General features: G+C 44.6%; 1 protein-coding gene across 1 annotated transcript; it reads left to right on the top strand.

The window, feature by feature from the left end:
- The first annotated feature begins 24636 nt into the window (after window positions 1–24636).
- LOC117186156 (60S ribosomal protein L38-like) lies at window positions 24637–24974 on the top strand. Its single transcript, XM_033386360.1, has one exon. The coding sequence runs from the start codon at window positions 24704–24706 to the stop codon at window positions 24914–24916; it is 213 nt and encodes a 70-aa protein (XP_033242251.1). The 5' UTR covers window positions 24637–24703; the 3' UTR covers window positions 24917–24974.
- The last annotated feature ends 217 nt before the right edge of the window (window positions 24975–25191 follow it).

The raw sequence follows: 25191 nt of genomic DNA, 5'->3' as shown, positions 1-25191 counted from the left end.
GAGCCATACTGACTTAGTATCGGGTATAACTGTAGAGTTGCGGTCTCCGCAGCAACTCACAACGTTCCCCCTCGTTTGGAATAGGTCGTCGAGATTTAAATTTTCTTGGGTTTTGTTTTTTTTAAAATTTGACAATAATATGAAAGTCATCTGCATAGGCTGTGAATGTGAGATTTCGTTGGATAGTAATGAGGTTTGCTAGTTTATTATATGCTATTAAGAATAAAATAACTGATATCGGTGATCCCTGGGGGATTCCGTTATGCAGTGGAAAAGTGCTCGATAGGTTGTTTGCGATGCGACATTTGATTTTTCTCTTGCTCATAAAATTGATAATATAGTTAAGTATTTTTGGGCCGATATTCCATTCTTGGAGTTGCGTAGTTGTTGCATGCAGTCCAATTTTGTCAAAGGCTTTAATGAAATCTAATGATACTATTGCCAAGTGTTGTGGGATAATGCATCAGTTATCAGATGATCGAAGATTGTCTGTAACTGATTTTCCACGTTTGAAACCAACTTGGTTTGTGTGTATATGTTTGTTTGTAGTAACAAACCACCACAACCTCTTGGCTATGATCATATCTAGAACTTTTGCGAAGCAAGCGTTTAGAGAGATCGGGCGATATGAGGTTATTGATGTTTTGATGCAACCGGGTTTAGCTATTGGTATAACAAGACCTATTTTGTAAGTTTGGGGTATATAGTTATTTAGTATGTTATTGTAGTGTTTTAAAATTCTATCTTTAAATGCTGGGGATGTATTTGCAATCATCATTGGGTAGGAGATTCGATCAATACCTGGTGTATGACCCTTTAAGCTTGAGAGTGCGGAGGAAAGTTCTATTGAAGTTATATCTGATTCTATTTTCTGAGCAGATTGCGATGGAGGAGGGTTTTGATATGTTGAAATTGAATATTTGTTGCTAGTGAACATGGGTGGGAAGTTGGAATCTTTGGACTGATCGGACCAGTATTCAGCAAATGAATTGGCAATGGAAGGGTTATCAGAAGTTGGCTGTAAAGTGGTCGGATGGATAATTGTATGGATGTTTTTCATATTATTGAGTCCACAAAAGCGTCTTATATTTGCCCAGGTTTGACTTGTCTTTGTTTGTGGTTGGATTTTTGAAGTAAAAGAGGAAAGGATTTATTTTTTGGCAGATTAAATTTCTTTTTTAAAATTTTGCCGCTGCTTTTCGAAATCTAATGATGTTTGTAGTTGTAATATGTTTTTTTAGTTTGTTCCATGCTTGTTTTCTTTCGTTGTTGAGAGTTTGCAGTCCATTGTTCCACCAGGGAAAGTTTCTGGAAGGGTTTTTAATTAAAGTTTGTGGGATGGTAAGATGGGCGCTTTGTAGTAAAATTTTATTTACACATGCTGTTTCTTTATTGATATTGTTTGAGGGCGGATTTTTATACCCGATACTCAAAATGAGTATTGGGGTATATTAGATTTGTGGTAAAAGTGGATGTGTGTAACGTCCAAAAGGAATCGTTTCCGACCCCATAAAGTATATATATTCTTGATCAGCATCAATAGCCGAGTCGATTGAGCCATGTCTGTCTGTCCGTCCGTCCGTCTGTCCGTCTGTCCGTCCCCTTCAGCGCCTAGTGCTCAAAGACTATAAGAGCGAGAGCAACGATGTTTTGGATCCAGACTTCTGTGATATGTCACTGCTACAAGAATATTTCAAAACTTTGCCCCGCCCACTTCCGCCCCCACATAGGGCGAAAATCTGTGGCATCCACAATTTCGACGATACGAGAAAACTAAAAACGCAGAATCGTAGAAGATGACTATATCTTCTAGAGTGCAAAATCTGAACCAGATCGTATAATTATTATAGCCAGAATCAAGAAAACAATTTCATTTTTTCTCGCCCTGTCTCTCTCTAACACACACGTAGCATAGGCGGCTTTGCTTAGAGTAAAACATTAGCGCCTAAATCTCAGAGACTATAAAAGCTAGAGCAACCAAATTTGGTATCCACACTCCTAATATATCGGACCGAGACGAGTTTGTTTCAAAATTTCGCCACACCCCCTTCCGCCCCCGCAAAGGATGAAAATCTGGGGATATTCACAAATCTCAGAGACTATTAAGGCTAGAGTAACCAAATTTGGTATCCGCACTCCTGTTAGATCTCACTATAAAACGTATATCTCAAAATTTCGCCCCACTCCCTTCCGCCCACACAAAAGACGAAAATCTGTTGCATCCACAATATTGAGGATACGAGAAAACTAAAAACGCAGAATCATAGATAAAGATCATATCTATCAGATTGCTGAATCTGGATCAGATCAGATCATTTTTATAGCCAATAGGAACAAATCAATTTGCAGTGGCTACGCAGCGCCCGACGTCACGCTCAGACTGATTTTCTGTCTCTCTCGCACGCACTCTTTGTCGTGTCGTTCAATATTAGCGGCGTCTGCCGGAGGAGAGCCATACTGACTTAGTATCGGGTATAACCGTAGAGTTGCGGTGTCCGCAGCAACTCAGAACGTTCCCCCTCGTTCTTGTTTGATACATGCAAAAAGAGATGCGAAATTATCTTGATGTATATAAGAACAACCATTATATTGTCGCCAACAACTGTACGTGAGCTGCAGCGCAGTAGCAGCGCACTTTACTACCCTCTAGTACCAGGCAACTAGCTCGGCACCGGTGCCGCAATAGCTACTATTCTCCCCTTCCTGGTACCAGATCGATTACTGATCATCTATTCCAGCGAAGAATTTGGCACATGCATGTCCTAGGACGGTACCACTCCTGCTTCCCCGCTCGATCTCCTTCGATTCATCGTAGCTAGTTGCCCAGGAGGTAGTTCCGAACTAGTTACCAGAACAACGCCAGCAACTAGTTCCCCGCTCGATTCCCCTTCGATTACCTGAAGCTATTTCTGACCTAGTTACCTGTAACTAGTTCCCAACTGACTACTTGTAGTCAATCTGGATAACATAATAATAAATAAATAAAAATATAAATTCTTTTCATATAAATGTATAATCAGGCAGGCTCCGTTTTTCACTTACTTTTGCGGATTACGTTTTCAGTCAAAACGTTTCGTTTTCGTTTTAAGGTGTTGTTGTTTTTGCCCTGGCTAATTTTTTCCGAGCCAAATTAGAGGTTGGGTTAAAATAAAATTAATTATACAGAAATCAAAAATTAAGTTACCCTGATATAGGTATCAAGTTTATGATAATGTATCAATAAGTCATCTATTTTTTATACCCGATACTCAAAATGAGTATTGGGGTATATTAGATTTGTGGTGAAAATGAATGTGTGTAACGTCCAGAAGGAATCGTTGCCGACCCCATAAAGTATATATATTCTGGATCAGCATCAATAGCCGAGTTGATTGAGCCCTGTCTGTCTGTCCGTCTGTCCGTCCCTATCAGCGCTTAGTGCTCAAAGACTATAAGAGCTAGAGCAACGACATTTTATTATCGGACTTCTGTGATATGTCACTGTTACAAGTATATTTCAAAACTTTGCCACACCCATTTCCGCCCCCACAAAGGGCGAAAATCTGTGGCATCCACAATTTCAAAGATACAAGAAAACAGAAAACGCAGAATCGTAGAGGATGACCATATGTTCTAGAGTGTAAGATCTGAACCAGATCGTATAATTTTTATAGCCAGAATCAAGAAAACAATTTCATTCTTTCTCGCTCTGTCTCTCTCTAACACACAGGTTTCATGGTCGGTTTTGCCAATTGCAAAATGTGAGTTCAAGGATCTCAGAACCTATAAGAGCCAGAGCAACTAAATTTGGTATCCACACTCCTGTGATATCGGACCTTGACCGTTTCGTGTCAAAATTTCGCCGTATCCCTTTCCGCCCCCGCAAAGGACGAAAATCTGGGGCATCCACAAATCTCAGAAACTATTAAGGCTAGAGCAACCAAATTTGGTATCCGCACTCCTGTTAGATCTCACTATAAAACGTATATCTCAAAATTTCGCCCCACTCCCTTCCGCCCACACAAAAGACGAAAATCTGTTGCATCCACAATATTGAGGATACGAGAAAACTAAAAACGCAGAATTTTGACCTAGTTACCTGTAACTAGTTCCCAACTGACTACTTGTAGTCAATCTGGATAACATAATAATAAATAAATAAAAATATAAATTCTTTTCATATAAATGTATAATCAGGCAGGCTCCGTTTTTCACTTACTTTTGCGGATTACGTTTTCAGTCAAAACGTTTCGTTTTCGTTTTAAGGTGTTGTTGTTTTTGCCCTGGCTAATTTTTTCCGAGCCAAATTAGAGGTTGGGTTAAAATAATTTTATTATATAATAATTATACAGAAATCAAAAATTAAGTTACCCTGATATAGGTATCAAGTTTATGATAATGTATCAATAAGTCATCTATTTTTTATACCCGATACTCAAAATGAGTATTGGGGTATATTAGATTTGTGGTGAAAATGAATGTGTGTAACGTCCAGAAGGAATCGATTCCGACCCCATAAAGTATATATATTCTGGATCAGCATCAATAGCCGAGTTGATTGAGCCCTGTCTGTCTGTCCGTCTGTCCGTCCCTATCAGCGCTTAGTGCTCAAAGACTATAAGAGCTAGAGCAACGACATTTTATTATCGGACTTCTGTGATATGTCACTGTTACAAGTATATTTCAAAACTTTGCCACACCCATTTCCGCCCCCACAAAGGGCGAAAATCTGTGGCATCCACAATTTCAAAGATACAAGAAAACAGAAAACGCAGAATCGTAGCGGATGACCATATGTTCTAGAGTGTAAGATCTGAACCAGATCGTATAATTTTTATAGCCAGAATCAAGAAAACAATTTCATTCTTTCTCGCTCTGTCTCTCTCTAACACACAGGTTTCATGGTCGGTTTTGCCAATTGCAAAATGTGAGTTCAAGGATCTCAAAACCTATAAGAGCCAGAGCAACTAAATTTGGTATCCACACTCCTGTGATATCGGACCTTGACCGTTTCGTGTCAAAATTTCGCCGTACCCCTTTCCGCCCCCGCAAAGGACGAAAATCTGGGGCATCCACAAATCTCAGAAACTATTAAGGCTAGAGCAACCAAATTTGGTATCCGCACTCCTGTTAGATCTCACTATAAAACGTATATCTCAAAATTTCGCCCCACCCCCTTCCGCCCCCACAAAAGACGAAAATCTGTTGCATCCACAATATTGCAGATTCGAGAAAACTAAAAACGCACATTCATAGAGAATGACCATATAGCCAAAAGGAACAAATCTATTTGCAGTGGCTACGCAGCGCCCGACGTCACGCTTAGACTGCTTTTCTGTCTCACTCGCACGCACTCTTTGTGGTGTCGTTTAATATTAGCGACGTCTGTCGGAGGAGAGCCATACTGACTAAGTATCGGGTATAAATGTAGAGTTGCGGTCTCCTCAGCAACTCACAACGTTCGCCCTCGTTTCTTTTGCAATTAAGGCTCGTTTCGATGAATAAAGAGCCGTTTATTTTTCATTTCGTCAACGAAAATGTTTTCGTTTTGAAAACGAATAAATCTTGCGGAATGTAAAAACCGGGAGTCCCAATTTATGTGTATTCAAAAGTAAATCGGAAAACTTTTGTGGATGTGAAAAACGGAGCCTGGCTGAATATGAAATTAGATGTATAAAAGTATATTAGGTTAGGCTACTCCTTATTCCTTTTGACACACTTCTTTTTAAAACCCCTCTCCTTCATCATCTGCATCGCTTTGCGTAAAATGCTTTCCGGGGGCTCACTTCCGGCCGGAATGCATTCTGGGGTTCAGTTTTGTTTTATTTAGTTTACAAACTTCTCCCCTTGCACCGCATCGACATAATATATATAATGCAAATTGCTTAAAATACCAGATAGCTGTAGTATTGATTGCAGCTATCTGTAAATGAAATATTATAATTTAATTATAATATATATGTACGTACCTGTTTATTAGTTAATTATTTGTAGGTTTCTCCCTTTATATTTGATTTTAAACAACGTTGAACTATCTTAAGAACTAACTTGCTAAAGAACTAAAAATGCATTCAAAATATAAATACCATTACCATTAGTATTAGTAATTTACTAAGAAGTGAATTAGTGGTGCATATAATCTGGTAGAGGGAATAAGACCCTAAACGGTTCATGCAGGGAATAATTCGATCTCCAAACGGAAAGTTCAAGGTAAATAGTCTCTAGTGGATCTAAAAGGAATCGTAAAATCAACAAGTCTGGGCTATCTACGTTACCATGGATCAAACTGTGCACAAAAGGAAGGTCTATTAAAAAAAATCTACAAGTGTAAAATGGCAATCTCACACTTGCATTGCAGCTAAGGCCCCGCAGAGCAGAAAGTAAAAAGTTTTTCTGGACTGATTCAATACGGTCCTGGTGTACTTTGTACTGAGGGCACCATTCACAGGAGCCGTATTCTAAGATTGGACGAGCAAGCGAGGTATAGAGAGTCTTTGTTTTATATAGGGGTCATCAAATTCCTTTGACCACCTCTTTATAAACCCAAGCACGCCCATGGCCTTATTTACCATGGTATAAATCTGTTCAGAAAACTTTAACTTGGCGTCTAACATAACACCAAGATCATCCACCAGGGTAATTCTCTCAAGAGAACCATCAAATAGGGTATAGGGAGCCAACAAGGGGCTAGAATGGTGAAATGTCATAACTTTGTATTTCGAGGCATTAAGGTGTAACAAGTTTGCACAACACCATGACTGAAAATTATTGAGATCGGATTGCAAGCGAGAATGAAATGTCCTTATACTGGACACAGAGCTTAACATCATCCGCATACATAAGTACTTGAGTATGTTAATACTGATGGATTAATAAAGAGTGTGAAGAGTAAGGGGCTTAGATTGCTGCCCTGAGGTACCCGAGAAGTAACCTTGACTGATGAAGAGAGGAGGTTTGTGAAGAGGACTCTTTGAGACCTGGATCACAGGTAGCTAGAAATCCATCTCAGGAGGTTAGGCGGAAACCATAAATTGTCTAGTTTTTGTGCTGGCAGGGAGTGGTTTACAGTTATAAAGTTATGGTCTGAATTGTGAAATTTTCACAATTTAAACTTAGTAAATTGGCTATATTATTAACTATAACACAAAAATCCATATATGTACAATAAACGTTATTCTTTGGACTCCCTAATTGCCTCCCTAAATTGCAGCAGCTTTGTTTGGAAGTGGATTTGGTCTTGGCTGCTCGCAATTTGCTTGAGTACCTCTCGCTTCGTTTCCTCGTGCTCATTTTGTAATTTCTGCTGCTCCTTCTGGACTTCAAGAATTTTCCGAACAATCTCCTCCAGACTTTCCAGTTTCATCCGCTTTGATGCGGCGCCTTTGTGTTCCAGTCCCACCTGAGCGATAGTTGATCCAGGGCTGAGGGCGACGCGCCATCTATCGGAATTCCAGGGAGACTTGATGGTGTATGGTGATTTCGGGGGAAGCTGGGATCCGTTACTGGGGATGTACAGACGAATCTCGCCGAGAACATTTAGGTAATCGCCAGTCCTTGTTTTCGGGGTCCTACCACGGGTTCAAAATACCACGGAGGTCTTTGCTATGCGGAGATACCGGCAGGTATCGCCGAGAGTGCCTAGGCTATCCCCGTATAACACTTACGGGACCCTGTCGGACTAAGAATTACTACAAACGTCGTTGCTATGCGGAGATACCGACAGGTATCGCCGAGAGTGCCTAGGCTATCGCCGTATAGCGGCCTCGGGATCCTCCTTGGCTACAAACTACTGGAGGGAATCATGCAGGGGCGCCAACAGGTGTCACCGAGAGCGCCTAGGCTATCGCCGGACAGCGGCCTCGGGATCCTGCTGGGCTACAAACTACTGGAGGGAATCATGCAGGGGCGCCAACAGGTGTCACCGAGAGCGCCTAGGCTATCGCCGGACAGCGGCCTCGGGATCCTACTGGGCTACAAACTACTGGAGGGAGTCATGCGGGAGCGCCAACAGGTATCACCAAGAGCGCCTAGGCAATCACCGGGTAGCGGCCTTGGGATCCTGTTGTGTTACGATCTACTGGAGGGAATCATGCAGGGTACCGACGGGAATCTGTAACGAATTGGGATCACCACGCGGGTGAGGCAAAAGGGAGACTCGGGCAAGAGGCATAAGGATGGAGAGGGATGGCGAAACCGCGGACATCCAGCTTCCCCAGTGAATAGGTGCGGACTGTTGGTGAAGAAAAAAGGATATAATGAAAAAATAAAAAAAAAACCGATTCTCTTTCGTAGTGATCAGACGTGTTTTTGTTTTGCGCTCCGCATTTGTTCCTTTTGTTTTGAATAAACAGCCGGTGTTTTCCTAACTAAATTCTAATTATACTTTCTAACCAGACAACAATCTGGAAACCTATTCATTTACGCGAGTGCATGCCTTTTGATTTGTGTTAAAACATTATTTAACTTTTTATTTTTCGGCGTCGGCCTGTGCTTGTGCTTGTGTTTGTGTTGTTGCAGTGAGTGAGTACGCATTACATTGAATTGCAGTCCGCTCTCGTATGGTAGCTTTTGTTGTTTAATCACTCTCTCGCTATCACCTCAACTTCAATAACTGTTCGTTCTCTCTCGCTCTTTAAACTTTCTGAGCAATAGCGCTCTCTGCTTAGTAGCTCTCGCTATAACCGCTCTCCACTCTGCTTTCTTTTTTTACCAATTCCGCTTTGAGCGTTGTCTGGCATATTGGTCTGATACCAATTTGTTTTGCAAATAATAGTAAATAAATAAATAATAAAATGGAATACGCTGTGGTCTGTGCCAAAAAAAGCTGTAAGAAGCAGATCACCCACGATCAGCCGAATGTCCCCTGCTGGCTCTGCGACAGCGTAGTGCACGCAAAATGCGCTGGATTTTCTGGCCTCGTGAGTGATGCTATAGCCAAACGTAATGGCTTGCATTACAGTTGCGAGGCATGCCGTGCGGTGGAGAAAGACATGGTGGCTTTTATGAGGCAGACGCGGAGTGGCTTTAAGGAGCTGACCGTTGGTTTTAAAAACCAATACGATCGGCTCCTAGCCATGGAGGCTCAGTTTAGCAGTTTAAAACTGCTGAATGAGTCTCCGAGGCGCAAAAAGGTCACTCCGCGGGATCTGCAATTGCCAACCGTCACTCAGCCGTGCGCCGCCGAAAAACTGACTCCGACCACTCCAAGTGTGCAGCAGTTGATCTCGTTTGCCACTCCAAGGGCAACGACAGCTGCTGGCGATGCAGATTCGGTAGCCGAATTCATCGCCTCGGAGAATGTGCAGCCAAGTACGTCTGCAGCGTCCGTGTCCGTGGTGTCCGCAAGTTCGCTAGTTGTCCCGTCTATCCCGATCCCACCAGTAAATAGACGTTCCGGACCTCCGGATATTGCCACCACAGGTACTAGGCCTATGGTGACTAAACCACTGGTAGGAGTCCCACCAAAACGACAAGTTTTGGTTTCACGGCTGGCCCCTGACCTCACATCTAATGATGTAATTGCTTTTATTCAAAGCAAAATAAAAGCCGTGGGTTTAAAGGTGGAGAAATTTAACTTCTCTTATGCCAGGGAGATAGCCTCGTTTAAGATAAGCATCTCCCCAACTCAATTTGACACCATTTGCTCCGCCAAATTTTGGCCGGAGCATTTGGGGGTGAAGGAGTTTAAGGCTAAGAAGAAGAATAGGCCCCCCATATCCCTTCCAAATCTTTCCAGTGTGCCACCCTCAACCTCAACTTCCTCTTCCTCAACTTCTCGTCTTGCTTCCACCTTTCCAAAAAACGAACTTCTCTTTTAGTAACCTATCAGAATGTAAGAGGCTTGCGTAGTAAGCTCAGCATTCTTTTCCGGGATAGTGTTGCATTTGCTTCCCACGTTATTGTGTTTACTTAAACCTGGTTAAAGCCGGACATTCTTAGTTCCGAGGTTTTGGCAGGTCGGTACACAACTTTTAGAAAGGACCGTTCGTCTCGACGTGAAGGGGGGGTTCTAATTGCAGTGGACTCTTACTTCACGTCGGAACACTTCACAGTCCAAGTTCAACAGGAACTGGAATTCCTGTGTGTAAAACTGATTCTTCCCGCTTTCGCTATATTCATTACTTGCTCGTATATCCCACCTTCTTCGGATATTTCAATTTATGAGCAGCACTTGTCCGCTTTAACCGCTTTAACCAAAAACGTAGAATTGTAGAGAATGACCATATCTTTAAGACTGCGGAATCTGAATTGGATCGTATTATTATTATAGCCAGCATCAAGAAAACAATTTCATTTTTTCTCGCCCTGTCTCTCTCTAACACACACGTAGCATAGGCGGCTTTGCTTAGAGTAAAACATTAGCGCCTAGATCTCAGAGACTACAAAAGCTAGAGCGACCAAATTTGGTATCCACACTCCTAATATATCGGACCGAGACGAGTTTGTTTCAAAATTTCGTCACACCCCCTTCCGCCCCCGCAAAGGACGAAAATCTGAGGATATTCAAAAATCTCAGAGACTATTGAAGCAAGAGTAACCAAATTTGGTATCCGCACTCCTGTTAGATCTTACTATAAAACGTGTATCTCAAAATTTCGCCCCACCCCCTTCCGCCCACACAAAGCACGAAAATCTGTTGCATCCACAATATTCCACATTCGAGAAAACTAAAAACGCAGAATCATAGATAATGACTATATCTATCAGATTGCTGAATCTTGATCAGATCAGATCATTTTTATAGCCAATAGGAACAAATCAATTTGCAGTGGCTACGCAGCGCCCGACGTCACGCTCAGACTGATTTTCTGTCTCTCTCGCACGCACTCTTTGTCGTGTCGTTCAATATTAGCGGCGTCTGCCGGAGGAGAGCCATACTGACTTAGTATCGGGTATAACTGTAGAGTTGTGGTCTCCGCAGCAACTCACAACGTTCCCCCTCGTTTATATTAAAGTAGTCAGTTTTGTCCTTAAATGCATCCCAGTTGGCTGAGTTAACTTTGAAGATTGGGTTGTTTTGCGTTTTATTCTGTTTGTTATTGTTAAAGAGTGTAATGAGGATAGGGAAATGGTCACTTCCGTGAAGGTCGTCGATGATTTTCCAGCTTGAGTTATTGCTGAGAACATTGTGTAGGTTGCTTTCGTTAAAATTTTGGCCTGGCGATATGTATGCAGAAATTATTTTGAATTTTTTCTTCGTTGCATCGTTGCATCGAAGTCCGTTTGTAAATGTTTTTCATTTGATTGGATTGAATTGTGTATGATGACTGCTGCTCCCCCAAAATTGGGTGAGTAGTTTTTAGCGTAAAGTGAGAAGTTGATGGGAATGGGTATATTGTGAGTGTTAAATAAATGTGTTTCTTGTAGTGCAATTATATGCAATTCAAGCTCAACTTTAAACAATATCCTAAACAATTCTTTAAGTTTGTTAACTCTAAACGTAATTCTTCACAATATCCCTCTTCTTTACACTTAAAATCGTGTAAATTTTCTTTCTCCACTGGTCTTGATTTGGTTCGCAGTGCCGTGCTTAAACTTTGTGCGGATTCTCTTTGCGTGCCTCTCTTAAAACCTCTCGAGCGTGGTGATTTTACCACTGTCTGGAAAGAATCATAGATAATCAGACGTCTCAAACTACCGTTGTATCTCCAATTTATCTGCCATTCCTAAGCTCTTCGAAAAAATTATTACTTCTCAGCTCCAACACTTTTGTAGTTCCCTGTTATCAGAGTCACAGCACGGATTTGTAAAACGTCGCTCAGTTTCGTTTAACCTCCTTGAATTTTCCTCCTATGTAATTGCAAAGCAATGCCAAACTGACGTAGTTCATACTGATTTTAGTAAAGCTTTCGACTCAGTTAATCACAATCTCCTCATCCACAAACTATCTCTACTAGGATTTCCGACTAAACTTCTTCTCTGGACTAATGCGTACCTTTTTCCAATCTTCTCTTTCTAAACCAGTTTTTGTCTCTTCGGGTGTGCCGCAAGGTAGCCATCTCGGGTCCTTATTATTTAACCTCTTTATCAATGATCTTCTCCAAGTCTTAACTAATTCTCGAGTCCTAATGTATGCTGATGATGTCAAGCTATGTTTTTCCTACAGCGACCCGGTGTCCCCGTTTTTCTTCAATCGGATCTCGACGCTTTCAACAATTGGTGTATTATTAACGCTCTTCCTCTAAACATTTCCAAATGTAACGTCATGACCTTCCATCGCAACAAGCCTTACCTTTTTGACTTCACAATTAATAACATTTCCTTGGAACGCCTGTACAAAGTTAATGACTTAAGCTGTTTTAATTCTCATATATCCGTTATTTCGAATAAAGCCAAAGGAGTCCTTGGCTTTATCAAAAGATGGTCGATGGAATTTTCTGACCCCTATACCACTAAACTACTCTACGTGTCTCTTGTACGGCCTATCTTGGAATATGGTTCCTGTATCTGGTCTCCCCATTACCAAAAATATCAAGATATGCTTGAGTCCGTTCAAAAACAGTTCCTTATCTTTGCCCTGGGACCCCTCTCGTCATCTTCCTTCTTATGAGAGTCAGCTGCGTCTCATTAACTTGCACTGGCTTGAAAGCCGTAGGACTTTTCATGGAATTTTCTTTCTCCACAAACTTCTCCTAGGCGAGGTTGAATCCTCGGCCCTCATTAGCCGCGGGGGACCAGTTGCCATCCACTGGCGTCCACGCCAAAACACACACATACGTTGAAATGTGGATTGCTGGCAATATACTCCGTCGGCAAAACGCAAGCCAGATGTCCAGCCCAACGGAAAAGTATCTGAAAATGGTATAGTGTGCTTCGAAGATGCAGCCGAACTATGGCACAGAGCCGCCGAAGAAGGGAGCCCTTTAGCCAAAGAAGCAACTTCCGCAGGAAACTCCTGGGCAGCATCAAAGCTCTCCAGAGTACTGCCAAATACCTTGCACGCGCAGATAGCCAGGGAGAGGATGCTGATTCGCATGCTAGACAAAAGTAGCGCAGATTTAAGGATCCCAAGGATTCAGTGAAATTAGGTGGAAGTGGCACTGGCCGACCGTTGCTTCGAGCTGCTGAAGAAGCAGCCTGGTCCCCCCCAGTCTGTAAAAACATGTGTTAGTACCAGGGCTGCATCAAAATCATAGCCTGCGAGGACGAACGCTCTGTACAGCTGTACAAAGCAGCGGTATCGCAAGTCGGAGAGGGGCTTTGCAGGGGCAAAGCTCGTCGCTGTAGACTGGAGCGAAGTGCCCGGTTGACCATGGGCGAGAGTCTGGATCCTCCATTAAAGAGCCGGATCACATCCTGAAAATGCTGCTGAGATGCAACCCCCACCTTCGAGCATCGGACTGGAAGGTGGTCAATGTGGAGTTGTCACAGGGTCCTACAAACCTAGCGGTGGTCGTCCTAAATAGGGAGTCGCTGGCGCCGATTGAGGCTGCCAAACTTTGGGTTCATGCGATATGTCGCGACGAGGAAGTCGAAGACGACCTAGACGCCCACATTACATTGGTTGGGTTCTCAAAGGATGTCCTCAAGGCTCCTTCAGATCAATTTCCACTACTGTAGAGCAGCATCCGCTGCTCTTATACTCTGCTTTGAAGAGAGTTGAGCGGACGTAGTCCTAGTCCAGGAACCTTGGATTGTGGGAGATAAGGTTTTTGGACTAAGGACGAAGGTGTACAAGATGATTGTAGCTCAAAATAAAAGTAAAACCCGCTCCAGTATTCTGGCCAGAAAGCAACTAAATATCTTTCTGCTCCATAATTATAGCACGGCAGCATGCCCCTCTAGCAAACCTAAGGGGAAAAAGAAACCCCCCTGGTGGTCAAAACAAATAGAAATCCTACATAAAAGCTGCAAGACTCTCTTCCACAGAGCCAAAAGCGCGAAAGAGGAGAACCACTGGGCAGACTACAGAATCAATCTGGCACTATATAAAAAGGAAACAATTTTTCTCGGAAATAGACGAAACGTCAGAGGCCGCAAGGCTACGAAAGATCCTCTCGAAAACTAACCCCTCTGCAGAAGCCTGAGGATTTTCTCAGGTTCTGCAGGTTTTGCCGATACCCATGCTCTGGCTCTCGGGCGGCTGGGAACATCCTCCCATCTCACGGCCTCCAGTTTCGCCCCTGGGTAGACCTCTTTCAGAGCAGCCACCGCCTTCATGTAGAGGGCCGCAGAGCGAGCGTCTTGGCAGGCGATGGCTTTCACCTTGCCTTGATGCCACCCTGCGTCCTCACACTTTGGCGGTGGTCCGCCGTTCTCCTCCAGTTCCTGTAGGAACCGGTCCTGGAGCTCGTTCTCCACCAGGTGCCACTTATCGCGAGGGACATGGCCGTCCTCGGCGCCCCTGTCCAGGACGCCGATCAGGGTCTTGCCCCTCGCCACCTCAGCGAACGACCGGTTCGTGGGGTGGGTCTTCACCCGCTTGGCTTGCTGGGCTTGGTCAGGCTAGTTAGCGGGGTCCTCCGCTGAGCGTTGCCGCTTTGGCTTTGGCTGGCTGGAAGAGTGGCAGGATTGAGGAGGCCCACAGCCTCTGCTCCTTTCCTTCTGCTGACGCCCTAAAGTTCGGGTCCTCGTTGGACAGGATGAAAGCCGCTCGTCTCCTGTCCTGGTACGACGGCTTTCCTCCCCGTGGTGCAGAGACGCTGCTCGCCGGGGCCCCCATGGGTTCCTCGGTCCCGGTGCGCTTGCCAGCCGCGATTACGCTCTGCTTGGCAGCCACCCCGGTCTCCGGTTCGCCCTTGGAGCCACCCGACATGGAAGGACCCGATTGGCTTTTCGAGCCCCCCCTCGCTGCGGCCGCTGCCTGAAGACGGTGGACCGACTCAGTCTCCTTCCCCGTCTTCTTTGGACCTGTTTTCCCAGGCGCTGGTACAGAGGGATTGGCTTGTCCCTCCGGTACTTTAAGAGGAGTACCGAGCTCCTTTGCGGTGTTTTTATTTTGTATTTTTGATAAATTTGGCATTTTTGATCCCACGAGTAGGCGGGAAGGGGTTGGTCACCCGAGGCATAGCCCGCTTTCCCCGGGAAGCCTAATTTAAACTGGAGGTCGGCAGGTATCCAGAGTCCGCATATTAGTGACCGGGCATCCCTCGGCATATAACAGTGTCACCTTGGATTGGGGTAATTTCACTGAGAGTTTTCTTCTCTCCGCCCGACTACCATTCGCCAGCATCCTGGCAGAGACATGACCGTGCCAGGACCTGTTTCCAGCCGCCCTCACGGGGAGAGTGTAGTCGCACTTCCACCGGTGTGTACAGTTACGGTGGGTGACGGTTCGCTCGCAACCCTCTGTGTTCTGGGTGGTGTGGGACGCAGGCCTCACCGGCTATTGCTAACCGGAGCGGCTGCGCCTCAGTTCTGAGTTCACAGTTGTGCGAGCCGACCCGTCATCCGTTTGTCCCCCTGTAGCACCCGATGGCTGACGGCCAGCCTGGACCTAACCTTGACATAAACATTCGAAAAGTCCAGTCGGGTATCATGGGCTAACTGCAGGAAATCCAGCCTTTCAAGGCTCGTTTGAGCGGCATCAAAATCCACATTCATTCGCTCGATTTGCTCTAAGCGAGCTTGAAGTTCTGCCTCATCTAACTCGGCAAGCTCTTCCTTGGTGAGAAAGCGATCCATGGCCTTTAGTTGGCGCGCGATGGACTCGGTTAGTGAGTTCGCTGCACTGCACTGACCGAATTGTCGCGACAGAGAAATTAATAGCCAGCAATGCGTGTATGTAGGTGTATGTAAGTATCTTTTAGCACCGAATTGTGCTTAACCGCCGAAAATTTGCTAAGGCTAACGAATGTCGATCGCGAATGATTATTAATTGACACTGCAACTCAGAGATCACGTCGGGGTCACCAAGTTTTATGTGGAGATAATGTTTTTTATCCCCAATCGGCCGACTAATTATTTCGAATTAAATAAAACTCGGCGCAGAAATAAAATTACGATATGTTCTTTAATGCGTGACATCCAAATTGCAAGTGTGGCTTGCCTGCCCTTTACATTGCCGCTCCGATCGCTAAGCGCAGCTTCGCTCGGCCGACGTCGGTAGGCAGACGCAAAGCGGAGATAGCGAAGAGCGAGCTGGCAGAGAGCGTTTAGCAGGGCAAGCAAGCGCAAAGCTTTAACAAACAAATGAGTGACATAGACATAAGTAACAAACAAAATAAGCGGCTGAGGGCCAAGAATTAGGTGCTATTTGGCAAGCAGCTAATCGGCTAGGTTCTGCTCCGAACAGGGGTCGTCAAATTCTTTTAAGCACCTCTTTATAAGCCCAAGCACGCCCATGGCCTTATTTACCATGGTAGAAATGTGTTCGGAAAGCTTTGACTTTGCGTCTAATAAGACACCAAGATCATTCACCAGGGTAATTCTCTCAAGAGAACCACCAAATAGTGTATAGGGAGCCAACAAGGGGCTAGAACGATGAAATGTCATAACTTTGCATTTCGAGGCAAGCGGATTGCAAGCGAGAATGAAATGAAATGTCCTTATACTGGATACAGAGTTTAACATCATCCGCATACATAAGTACTCGAGAGTATGTTAATACCGAAGGCAAGTCATTAATAAAGAGTGTGAAGAGTAAGGGCCTAGATGGCTGCCCTGTGGTACTCCCGAAGAAACCTTTACTGGTAAAGAGAGGGAGTTTTGAAGAGGACGCTTTGAGACCTGGAACAAAGATAGCTAGAAATCCATCTCAGGAGGTTGGGCGGAAACCCTAAAAGGTGTAGTTTATGCGCTAAAAGGGAATGGTTTACAGAGTCGAATGCTTTACTAAAGTCGGTGTAAATAACATCCGTCTGTAAGTTACCTTGAAAGCCTTTAATATTGAAAGAGGTAAACTCTAACAAGTTCGTGGTGGTTGATCGCCGCCTTATAAATCCATGCTGAGTTGGAGATATAAGTGACTTGCAGATATGTTGCAAGTGCGGAGTTAAAACCTCCTCAAACATTTTAGGAATAGCGGATAACTTTGCTATACCTCTATAATTTTTTGCATCAGACTTGCTACCTTTTTTATGGAGAGGAATTATAAACGATTCCTTCCTGATGGGGGGGAAGCAAGAAGAATCGATGGACAGGGTGAATAGTTTAAGCAAGGGTCCACACAGAGCCTCGGCGCAGTACCTGAGTACCCAACCTGGAACCCCGTCTGGACCCCGTCGTCAGGTCATTTATGGTCACATTTTCTTTGCACGATTCACTGGAGGTTGCCCAAGCTTCTTTGCATTCAGCGTCTAGCTTTGAGAAAAAGATATGGATCAGCCACACATCGCGGCTGTCGCAGTTCAGCGCATGTAGGCCACGTATACTTTCGTCGGCGGTGTCGACTATTTTACGCAACTCAGCGATGTTTGAACCCCTTGCGGTTGGCAACGAAAGAAAGTCTTTAATGAACGAACGAGCAGTCAGTGATTTTTTTTTATAACGATTTTTGAGCCTCTCCCATGCGTCCTGATAATTGGCATCCGAAATGGAAATATGTTTTATCAGAGACAACGCTTCACCATCCAGATAGGATTTCAAATAATGAAACTTTTGGCACTTAGAAAGACTACTATTCTTGTGGACTGAGCATAAGAACAAGTCACTAAACTGACACCTATCCTCGTATCTGCTCGAAAACGTCGGAATGCGTATTTTTTCGAAATGCAGCTCTGTGATTCCCGATGAGTCCCGAATCTTCCTCAGAAGTTGAGTTTGTCCCTAAAATAAGCGTTCCACAGTGTTTGAAAGCAGTAGATTTGCTCATTATCGCGACTGCTCTGGTCACGTATGGCTTCACTGAAAATACTATGCGCACTAAAGAACTTTCTCTCATTTCTTCGGGGATATCCAAATGCAGATCCACATATTCATCTTCATCATAATATTGGACCAGCTCTTCAGAGAGCTCCATAAAGCGGTTGAAAGTGGCAACCAGTCGGTCCAACTTGAGCCGTAATGTTTACACAGAAGTACATGACTGTACAAACTCTTGAGCCTCCGTAGCCACGCGAGTTATCTGGGACTTGCAGGCACCACGCTGCTGAACTAGACGGTGCACTAGGGCAATCATGGCAAACAGTGATCAACGATGTCACTAAATATATAAAATAAAATCAGACGCGTATGATCCGGCTCGAAGGACCAAAAATATTGTATGGTTATGAATGAGTGGACTGTATAAATTTTACTAGGTTTTATTTAATATATTTGATGATTATCTAATATCGGCGATTAGTTATGTGGACGTTGACATGCAATGACTGCATCTTTCAAGAGGCGATGCAGTTACTGCACCGTCAAGTGGCCCGTGTGACACCAGCAGAAGGCTGTTACGCGCGGATCCCAGGCAAAACGCAGCCCTCCTCCCGCCCAACCGACCGAGGGGCGCTGCCGCATGACGCGCGGTGCGTAGCCGAACCAAACGCGAACATGCAAGAAAGATAGCTATTAGACTAACATTCGAGGAAAATTAGTACTAAACTTACTAAGAAACTAAGCATGCAATCAAAGTACAAATACCACTACAGTTACTAATTAATAGAAAGGTGTGTAAGGATTAATAATTTAATAAGAGGAAGAGAATTAGTGGTGGATATAATATGGTAGAGGGAATTATAATCCGAGCATAAGACCCTAAACGGTTCATGCAAGGAATAATTCGATCTACAAAGTGGAAGGAACAACGGTATAAAATTTCTAGTCAGTCTAATAGGAATCGTGAAGTTTATGCGGCTCAACAGATCAGGGCTGTCTATGTCACCCCTGATCAAGTTGTGTATAAATATCACACCAAGCATTTTTCTACGGTTAACTAAGGATGGGAGGTTTACTAATAGTAGTCTACTAGAGTAAGATGGGAGTCTTACACCCGCATCCCAGTTAAGGCCCCGCAGAGCAAAGAGTAAAAAGTTTTTCTGTACTGATTCTATACGGTCCTGGTGTACTTTGTACTGAGGGCACCATACACAGGAGCCGTATTCTAAGATCGGACGAACAAGCGAGGTATAGAGAGTCTTTGTTATATAGGGGTCGTCAAATTCCTTTGACCACCTCTTTATAAACCCAAGCACGCTCATGGCCTTATTTACCATGGTAGAAATGTGTTCGGAAAACTTTAACTTGGGGTCTAACATAGCACCCAGATCATCCACCAGGGTAATTCTCTCAAGAGAACCACCAAATAGGGTGTAAGGAGCCAACAAAGGGCTAGAAAGTTATGTGTGAATAGCGGGGGTTGATTTACGGCGGTGCAGCGATATGCGGGCGGTTGGTTATGATTCTATTTTCCTACTATGTAACTTCCACTCCACAAAAGAAGTCGAGCCAAAATGGAATTGAAAGATCAGGCGATGCGACGGTTCAATGCAAAACGGTACACATCGTTGTATGCGTGTGCAGCTGCGGGCTTTAGCTATACGTGTGAGAACATTACAGCTATGTTTTGGACACGAGCAATAACAACACAGCTATGCGCGTAAAAATAGTTACTAAAGCGGTGCAATGCAATCATGAGCGTATAAATAAGGCAGCTGTAATATACATGAACATTAAACTAAAAACTACGAGGCTCATTTCTCAACAACGTCTGTAGCGTCCATCTCCTGGTTTCCGCAAGCTGTCCCATCTACTCCGATCCCACCAGTAAATAGACGCTCCGGACCTCCGGATATTTCCACCACAGGTACTAGGCCTGTGGTGCCTAAATAACTGGGGGGGATCCCACCATAACGGGTTTGCCGGGGTCGAACGGCATTTTCAGTCCCTTGTGAAATGAACGTTCTCAACTTCATGATCTTCGACTAATTAATCCGGTGTTTTCACCGGGTCCAGACGGGGTTCCAGGTTGTGTACTCAGGTACTGCGCTGAGGCTCTGTGTGGACCCTTGCTTAAACTATTCGCCCTGTCCATTGATTCCTATTGCTTCCCCCGATCTGGAAGGAATCGTTTATAATTCCTCTCTATAAAAAAGGTAGTCTGATGAAAATAAATATGGAGATATATCCAAATTATCGGCTATTCCATATCTACTGACTCCCTCTCTTCACCAGTCAAGATTACTTCTGGAGTACCACAGGGCAGCCATCTTGGCCCCTTACTTCTTCCACTCTTTATTAATTACCTGCCTTCAATATTAACATACTCTCGAGAATGCTGATGATGTTAAGGTCTGTGTCCAGTATAAGAAAATTTCATTTCATTCTCGCTTGCAATCCGATCTTAATAACTTTCAGTAATGGTGTTGTGCAAACTTGTTACACCTTAATGCCTCGAAATGCAAAGTAATGACATTTCATCGTTATAGCCCCTTGTTGTTCCCATATACACTATGTGGTAGTTCTCTTGAGAGAATTACCCTGGTGGGTGGTCTGTTATATAACAAGACGCCAAGCTAAAGTTTTCTGAACACGTTTCAACCATGGTAAATAAGGTCATGGGCGTGCTTGGGTTTATAAAGATGTGGTCAAAGGAATTTGACGACCCCTTTTAAACAAAGACTCTCTATATCTCGCTAGCTCGTCCGATCTTGGAATACGGCTCCTGTGTATGGTGCCCTCAGTACAAATTACACCAGGACCGTATAGAATCAGTCCAGAAAAGCTTTTTCTCCTTTCTCTACGGGTCCTCAACTGAGATGCGGGTGTGAGAATTCCATCTTACTCTAGTAGATTGCTATTAGTAAACCTCCCATGCTTAATTGACCGTAGAATAATGCTTATTGTGATTTTTATGCAAAACTTGCTCAAGTCGTCGATACCGTGATCTGTTGAGTCGCATAAACTTCACGATTCACGAAAGACCTACCTACATAGGTAGGTCAGTTACAAATAAGCGGGCATCCCTAGGGAGAGTACCGAAAATAAGCAGCCCCGGACAGCCAGTGGGCGTTGGTGAAGTAGCAACACTGACAACGCACTGCCGCCTCGTATAAGTAGCTCATACACTCCTCTATTCCTACACGCTACCTACCCACATCGCAACCCCCACACTCACCTCCCACCGGGACGGACTAAGTGTGTTATTCGACCCGTGCCGAGAGTCAGCCTGGCTGGGGGCCCGGTATATAAAACTAGCCCAGTCATTAACGGAGAGCTCGGGGACTTGGCAGCCCCCTGTTCTAAGTATGCCTTATGCGGGCAACGTGGATCTCTTCCCGGACGGACCTTACCCCTTCTCTGCAGTTCGTGGGAAAGAATAGAATAAACAAATAAAAAACAAAAATGAGTCTGGCAGTCCCCAAATCCCAAACATATAAAGGCAGCGACCAAAAGGCCTGTCCCAGCCCGCAACACAGCAGAGAAACCCTGCGCGGCGAAAGACGCTAGGGAGAACCATCCCGGATTCGGGGTGGGTGGTAAAACGACTCCCAAGACCGATCCTTTGGTTGAGTTGCTATGCAATCCTGTGTCTGCTCTGCCTGCTGGTAAAGTGGCGGGGGACGACTTGCCATCGACTAGCGTCCAAGGCAAAACAGTTACATACGCCGAAAGGAGAAGTGCTGGTAACATACTCCGTCGGCAGAGCACAAGCCAGATGTCCAGCCCAACGGTCATGTGGCTCAAAAAGGTGGAGTGGGCTTCGAAGGTGTTGCCGAACTTTCGCACAGAAGCGCCGAAGAAGGGAGCCCCTCAGCCAAAGTGGCAACGCTCGCAGGGACCTCCTGGGAAAACACCAAATCGCTTCAGAGTACTGCCAAACACATCGTTCGCGCAGATCGTCAGAGAGAGAACGCTAGTTGGCATCCTGGATAAAGGCAGCGCAGACTCAAGAACTAGGAACCAGTGAAAGTGGGTGGAAGCGGCACTAGCCGACCGCTGCTTTGAGCTTTTGGAAAAGCAGCACGGTCCCCCCAGTCTGCAAGGACATGGGTTGGTGCCAGGGCTGCAACAAAATTATAGCCTGCGAAAACGAACGCTCCGTACAGCTGTACATGACCTGTCTACAAGTCGGATGCAGCGGCCAGGGCGCGTCCTGTCGACAAGCCAGTCGAGCAGGACGCTGCCTTAGAAATCGAAGCACCCGGCGACGATACGGAGATAGACCTGGAAAACTACTCCACCGACAGCACGCTGAGACGTGAATTTCAGGCGATATGTCACGACGAGGAAGTCGAAGACGACCTAGACGCCCACATTACATTGGTGGGGATCTCAAAGGATGTCCTTAAGGCTCCTTCAGATCAATTTCCACTACTGTACAGCAGCATCCGCTGCTCTTATATTCTGCTTTGAAGAGAGTTGAGCGGACGTAGTCCTAGTCCAGGAACCTTGGATTGTGGGAGACAAGGTTTTTGGACTGAGGACGAAGGAGTACAAGATGATTGTAGCTCAAAATAAAAGTAAAACCCGCTCCAGTATTCTGGCTAGAAAGCAACTAAATATCTTTCTGCTCCATAATTATAGCACGGCAGCATGCCCCTCTAGCAAACCTAAGGGGAAAAAGAAAACCCCCTGGTGGTCAAAACAAATAGAAATCCTACATAAAAGCTGCAAGACTCTCTTCCACAGAGCCAAAAGCGCGAAAGAGGAGAACCACTGGGCAGACTACAAAATCAATCTGGCACTATATAAAAAGGAAACAATTTTTTTCGGAAATAGACGAAACGTCAGAGGCCGCAAGGCTACGAAAGATCCTCTCGAAAACTAACCCCTCGGAAGCGTATCTTAAAAGGAATGATGGTACGTGGACCAACTGCAGTGAGGAGTCCCTACACATTCAACTCGACACGCTTTTGCCCTGGTGTACAACCATCGAGAGGGATCGGTAACCTCGATGAATCACATCCTCACAAAACGGAACATAAGCCGGCCAATAAACAGCCTCAAACCGTTTAAATCGCCAGACCCGGACCGGCTAAGGTATCTTCAGGATGATGCTGGCTGTGTGTGCAATCCCGCGAGCTTGGCTTAAGGCAAAGATAGTCTTCATCCACAAAGCAGGGAAAGCCTCACATTTAACTGCAAAAGACTACAGACCAATCAGCCTATCGACGTTCTTCCTCAAAACCTTTGAGAGACTTGTCGGGCTGCAACTGAAGAGAACCATAAGTCCTCAGGTGCACTCAAGTGCACAGCATGGCTATCTATGCATCACAAAGAGTACTCGCTAACAGCTTTCCTCGATATTGAGGGAGCCTTCAACAACGTTATACCGGGGCCATTACAGAAGCCCTGACTGACCTGGGGGTGCACCGTCACTTGGTGATGCTCATTGATCAATCGCTCATATCAGGACAGTGACATCATCGATGAGACCGTCCGCCCAGTCAAGGCATGTCAACAGAGGCACCCCGAAAGGTGGTGTCCTATCTCCTCTTCAGTGGAACATAGCAGTCAACAAAATTCTATGCGACCTGGAAGGGGGATCTGCAAAGTCATGGCTTACGCGGACGACGTTGCAATTATCTTATCGGGAAAATACCCCCAAACACTCTGCGACTTAATGACCGCAAAGCTGTCCTTTAGCGACAGTACCAGTAACTTAGGGTTGATAATTATCAACTATAATTGACAAGAAGCTTGATTGGAACCTAAATATCAAAGATAGACTGAAGAAGGCAACGACTTCACATGTAAGAAAGCCATTGGGCTAATGAACCCAAGTATTGTCAAATGGATATATCTAGCAAAAGTTAGACCAATATTACTGTATGGAGTAACGGTGTGGTGGCTGGCCCTATCAAAAAAGACGATCACCAAACAACTTGGCAAAGTTCAGCGAACCGCCGCCCTATGTATCAATAGGTGCCACAGCGCATAGGCCACTCGGCCATACTAGACAAGAGCAACATCGTTACCGCTAAAATGGACTACCAAGTTCCAAGATACAATTATCCCTTACAGAGACGAATGGCTCGAGGGACTTCCAGGCTTAGATGGGGCCATAAGCATATTCACGGATGGATCGAAGCTGTACGACAGAGTCGGAGGAGGAATCTACTATGAACAGCTAAACATAAGGCTCCCAATTAAGCTACCAAATCACTGTAGCGTCTCCAAGGCGGAAGTTATAGCGATCAGGGAGGCTCTGAACTGCCTTCAAGCGCGGCAACCCAGCTATACATTTATAGCGACATAGCCAAGATGCGATCAAATCACCAAATGCGATTTCCTCGAAAACGGCCACCTCTTCACGAGATGGCTCAGCAATTTGCTATTAGCCTGATATGGGTCCCGCATTTTCAATTGTGAAAACGTTTGTACTTGATTTTGGGACAGCTTTATACTCACTTTCCGTCAGTGGTTCTTACTAATTTTTCCATTTTCTCCTTTGAGTGCGTCCGTAAGGGGCCTGGCGATCTTGGCGTATTCTTTTATGAAACAACGATAGTAACTTGCAACGCCTTGAAATGATCTAAGGTCGAAAAGTGTGGTTGGGGTTGAGAAGTTTGATATTGCTTGCACCTTTTCGGGTGAAGTTGTTATCCGCCTCTGGATACAATGATTCCCAAGTATTCTACGGTTTTTCTTTTAACTTGAATTTTTCCTGGGATATCCTCAAGGCTCATGAAGACTTATAATATCGACTGGGTCGATATCCATAAAATGATCTTCTTTCGTTGTCTCTCTGAGGTCATCGTCGATAGCCCTCTGGAAAATACAAGAGGAGCTTTTTAGCCTAAACGGAAGTCTACAAAACTCAGACTTCCCGTTGTTCCTTTCCCCTTTCCTTTTCTGCTTTGGACCGAACAATACGGAATTTTCGAGATTGTAGTTGAAACTGCAGAAATAACTCAACATGCCACGAGAAATAAAAGAAGTTAAAGATTTTCTTAATAATGCACGTAGTTCAGATGCGCGTGCTGTTAAAATCAAGAAGAATCCTACGAATACTAAATTCAAGATCCGCTGCTCGCGCTTTTTGTACACGCTAGTGGTACAGGATAAGAAAAAAGCGGACAAAATTAAGCAATCTTTGCGCTCAGGATTGCAAGTCAAGGAGGTCAAGTAGTGCTTTGTTCGTATCCGAATCATCACGAGCAGTGCATAAATTCGATTTGTCTGGATTCAAATTTTGTGAAATATTGGGCCTTACCCATATTCGACACGATAGCCGAAATTATGGGGATGGGATATTTACCATCAATCGTAATTTGAGTCAGTTTCCTGAAATCAATAACCAGCATTTACTTCTTGATACCGTTCTTTTCTGTACTCTTTCTATCAACGACCCATGTCGGGTTATTGTAGGGGGACTTTGAGGGTCGGATAGTGCCATTCGCCAGA

This window comes from Drosophila miranda, chromosome XR (assembly GCF_003369915.1).
Source record: "Drosophila miranda strain MSH22 chromosome XR, D.miranda_PacBio2.1, whole genome shotgun sequence".
Lineage (NCBI taxonomy): Eukaryota > Metazoa > Arthropoda > Insecta > Diptera > Drosophilidae > Drosophila > Drosophila miranda.
This window is presented reverse-complemented; position numbering and strand designations above follow the sequence as displayed.